The following is a 4,623-nucleotide window of genomic DNA, read 5'->3' as shown; positions in this document are numbered from 1 at the left end:
TGTTGATTTATTATTTAAGGATTGTACCTTAAAACAAAGTCATCAAAATTTAAAATAATGAAACTCATCGAAACACGAGTTGGATATGAGCTAGCTTCTAGATCAGACTAAATATTGACAGCAAGCTAGCTCAACTCGTATCGTTATATTTGAGCCAAATTTATGTTGCTTTTTTCGCTTGTTGGACACTGCTATTTTTATAGTATCATCATATATACTCTTAAGCGAACCTTTGATTCATTATGAATACTACATCATTCCAGTGCACCTTATTTTGATTCGTTATGAATACTACATCATTCCAATGCAGTTTCTATGTGGTTTTAAAAGACAAGAAAATCCTTCTAATGTGTTTTAACAATCGTCACATTATTATCATAAATAACATATCAATTTTCACACTTAACTAAAATTATACAATAAAATGTTCATTATCAAGTATAGATATATTTGTGACAATCAATTCTACCCTTTCCTCGTACATGAGATGCAACAAATTAATATATACAAATAATGCGTACACATTCATACGTACATTTTTGTACAAAATACCAAAAAGTTATCCTTTTAAAATTTACAACATCGATACACGAATATTCAAATATATTTGAAGTTTGGAATAACCACTCATGACAAATTTGTGCATAGGCTCCCTTCCAAAAGGTCTCCATGTGAATGATAAATCAACCCCACCAATAAATAATGTTCATCACTTTTTACACTAAATTTATTTGTAATTTTATTAAAACCTTATCATCATTGGAATATGCAACCAAACCCTTCTATGCATTCATGTATGTCGTGTTTCAAGACATAAAAAGCACGACTCTTTTGCACACTACACAACCAAACGACATCGTTTCCGTTAGCAAACAAAATATACAAAATTTTGTCAATAAATACAAGTACCTACCTCTCATTTGTCACTTGAGAAATGGAGAGGGGACACGCATTGTTGGTTACAAGACTTGAACTTCTTCTACTTATTCTTGTAACGGTCACAACATGCGAGTGTCACATCCATGGCTCGCGGGCCAACCAAGCGGAAACGCTTATGGCATTCCGTCGTTCAAGAAACCGGGCCCAAGTTAATATAGTTAATGATGAGGAAAAGATGAGTGAAATGGGCTTCAGTGAGATGAAAACTGACAATGGTGGGAGGAAAATGGAAGATGATTACATACATGGAGGGCTTCCGGGGCAGCCATTATCGAAAGAGTCGAAATTCAAACAATATTCGGGATATATCAATGTTGATAGCTTGAATGGTAGAAGCCTTTTCTACTATTTTGTTGAAGCTCTTGATGAACCATCTTCTAAACCACTTGTGCTTTGGCTTAATGGAGGTATTTTTGCAATTCTTCGCCTTTCCTTTGGTTTAACGAGATAATTAAACTAGTAATTTTTTTTTAAAAGAGCGTTTTTAACGAGTTAAAAGTTGACGTTACTGTATGCATACAACATCCTAAATCGTTTTACCACAAAACTAAACTTGCTTTTTAGTTTTATAATTATATATAACACATTACTTATTAATGCATTTGCATATCGAGACAGGACCCGGTTGTTCCTCTCTCGGGGTTGGTGCAATGCTCGAGATTGGACCGTTTGGTGTTAACCCTGATGGCAAAACACTTTATTCACGAAGATTCTCATGGAACAAAGGTTTATTTCTTTGTATCGAACGACCATTCTATATAAAAGGACGATTTACTTATATCTGTTTTGACGTGTTACCCAGTCGCGAATATATTATTCTTGGAATCACCGGCGGGAGTTGGATTCTCTTACTCCAACACAAGCACTGATTATGACTTGTCAGGGGATAAAAGGACTGGTTGGCTCCCTTTTCATTATTACATACACATATATCTTTCCCTTTTTATAAAGAAATAGAAAAAGTTAATCATGGTTTTCTATCTATTGCTTCATTAGTAAGGCAATACATTTGAACCAACTTTTTTTTTTTTTTTTTAATTTTTTCTAATCATTTTTAGTTAGTAAATGAGTTGAAATTGACACTTTTATCATAGATTATAATCTTGTTTTTGGTTTATCATACGGTGCTTTTCAACAAAACCGCAGCCGAGGACTCATACGCTTTCTTGGTGAATTGGTTCATACGATTCCCGCGTTACAAGAATCACGACTTGTTCATAATAGGTGAAAGCTATGCAGGTATAGATTACTGTTTAGAACAAGCAACTTCAAACGGTTATTTAAAATGTATTTGTAACATAAAATATGAAATATAAAAAGTACATTTATGTTACAGGATTTTATATCCCAGAGCTAGCTGATGTGATTACCAAGAAAAACATGAAGGGTCACTCTAGTTCAATCATTAACCTCAAGGGTATTATGGTAAATAGCAACAACTATGGTTTGAAAAAACATGAAATAATTGCTTTAGTATCAAAATGGACATGTTTAATATGTTAATATTTTCCATTGTGGTTATATATATAGATTGGCAATGGAATAATGAATGAGGACACGGATAACAAAGGGTTCAATGATTATCTATGGAGCCATGCCTTAATTTCAGATGAAATTTATACCAAATTAAGTCAAAACTGCAGTAGTAACGCCGTTAACAGCGACTACTGCAACAGCTTAGAGGAAGAACTCGGAGAAGACATTGGGGATATTGATTTCTACAACATCTACGGCCCAACTTGCACGCCATTGCCTGCTGGATTAACGACTAGGAGGAAGCGCCACAGTGTAGTTGATCCATGTGAAGGAGAATACGTCGAAAAATATCTCAATCTTGCCGATGTTCAAAACGCTTTCCATGCTAACATCACCAAGTTATCTTATCCATGGTCGACTTGCAGGTACCATCATTCGTATTTGACCCGTATTTAAAAGGTTATAATTCCTTTTACCACCAAACATTAAAAAAAGTACATTTTGGGTTAAATGGGTAGTATAAGTGTCAACCAGTGACAATCACGTTGTGTTGGGGTCATGTGGCTAATACGATTTTGGGTTTGACCCGTCAACCTGTGTACACGACCCATTTCTCACTTCTATGGGTGATTTGCTTGGGTTTGGGTCAAAACATTATTTGGACCGTCGGGCCAGCCCATTTTCTTGGACAAAATCATTTAGTCTTGGTTAAGAAGTTGATTTATAAGTTGTTTTGTTGCAGCAAACTCATTGCCAAGTGGAAGGATAGCCCGTCAACTATGTTTCCGATATACAAAAGGCTAATTGCTTCGGGTCTTCGAATACTTCTTTATAGGTACATTCAAGCCATACTCTTTAACAATTAAATGACCAAAAAAAAGTTAATTATAATCATGTGACACAATGATGCGTCAACCTGTGTATACGACTAGCTAATGTTTACATTAAAAAATATCCCTCACTTTACATATAGCTAATTCTACAACCAAAGGGTACATTGACCTTGTGACCCCTTGGTTACGTCGAAAACTTACATGACACATTTTTTACAGCGGAGATGTGGACGCGGTTGTTCCAGTCTCGGGCACACGATATTCTATCGATGCCATGAATCTTAAAGTGGTCAAACCATGGCGATTCTGGACAGACTCTACCAAACAAGTAATGTTTCTCGCCTAAAAACATCCTTCGTACAATACTTTAGATATTAAACAAGTTAAGATTTTGGGTTTTGGTTGTTTCAGGTAGCGGGGTACAAGGTAGTTTATGATGGTTTAACGTTTGCTACAGTTCGAGGCGCGGGTCATGAGGTACCTCGTTTTCAACCACGTCAAGCCTTTGCTTTGTTAAAGATGTTCTTGGCAAATCGCGACTAAAATAGTTCTTGGCAAATCGCGACTAAAAACAATCATCATGAACGAACAAGTAATAGATTTTTTTACTGTTGCAAATTCAATGTTTCAATCCATGAACTAAAGCTATTTATTGTTTTGAAGTAAAAGTAAAGCATCAATAGGGCACTCTTGTTATTGTAACCAAATAATTACAAGGGAGACTACTTTTTTTTTTTTTTTTCCATTGACATAGTATCAAAGCAACTCTACGATCCAATATTCGACTATTTAATCTCATATCATTTACGAAAACCATGTATGATGAACAACCATACCAACAGCTTCATTACTCGCTTCAGTCAAACCCGAAACTTTATCCAACAATTCGAACATATGAATTATGTAAAAGAGTGGTGTAGGATTTCAAAATATATTTGAATATTAGATATGACAATTTAGAACCCCTTTAAGAAACTTCCGCTACTAATCTACATGCATGTAATCGTAGTAACAAAAATATTAAGTCTTACTGGTCTTTTACGGATTAGCCATAACCCCCTCTCCTATCTGGTATCAGAGCCACAACGCTCCTGTTATCCCTTTCTAAGGTTCGGATTAGTATGCTGTGTGACTGCCGACTTTGCGCGGATCGTTGACATCGGAAAATCAACCTTACAAGGTCATGATGGACTGGTCCGACACACTGACTTTCTTATTGAGTCTAAAAGTAGCTTGTTGTGTGAGTGGTAAGTTGACAAGGGGTCGTGATAAAGTCTCAATTGTACGAGCTTGAAGAGATAAGAGTCGTAAGAAGTCTAAACCCAATTATGAACCCGGATCAGTCTTTCTTGTCCTAATTCCAATAGTAAAATGT

At 35.6% G+C, this 4,623-nt stretch overlaps 1 protein-coding gene across 1 annotated transcript; it reads left to right on the top strand.

Annotated features, from left to right (window-relative positions):
• Window positions 1-914: 914 nt before the first annotated feature.
• Window positions 915-3,986, top strand: LOC110889345 (putative serine carboxypeptidase-like 23). Its single transcript, XM_022136861.2, has 9 exons — window positions 915-1,346; window positions 1,558-1,665; window positions 1,742-1,837; window positions 2,086-2,178; window positions 2,276-2,364; window positions 2,470-2,840; window positions 3,158-3,250; window positions 3,468-3,576; window positions 3,660-3,986. Exons 1-9 carry the CDS (start codon window positions 935-937, stop codon window positions 3,789-3,791), a joined length of 1,503 nt encoding a protein of 500 aa, XP_021992553.1. The 5' UTR covers window positions 915-934; the 3' UTR covers window positions 3,792-3,986.
• Window positions 3,987-4,623: the final 637 nt, after the last annotated feature.

The sequence above is a fragment of the Helianthus annuus genome, chromosome 12 (genome assembly GCF_002127325.2).
Source record: "Helianthus annuus cultivar XRQ/B chromosome 12, HanXRQr2.0-SUNRISE, whole genome shotgun sequence".
NCBI classification, from domain to species: Eukaryota; Viridiplantae; Streptophyta; class Magnoliopsida; order Asterales; family Asteraceae; genus Helianthus; species Helianthus annuus.
This window is presented reverse-complemented; position numbering and strand designations above follow the sequence as displayed.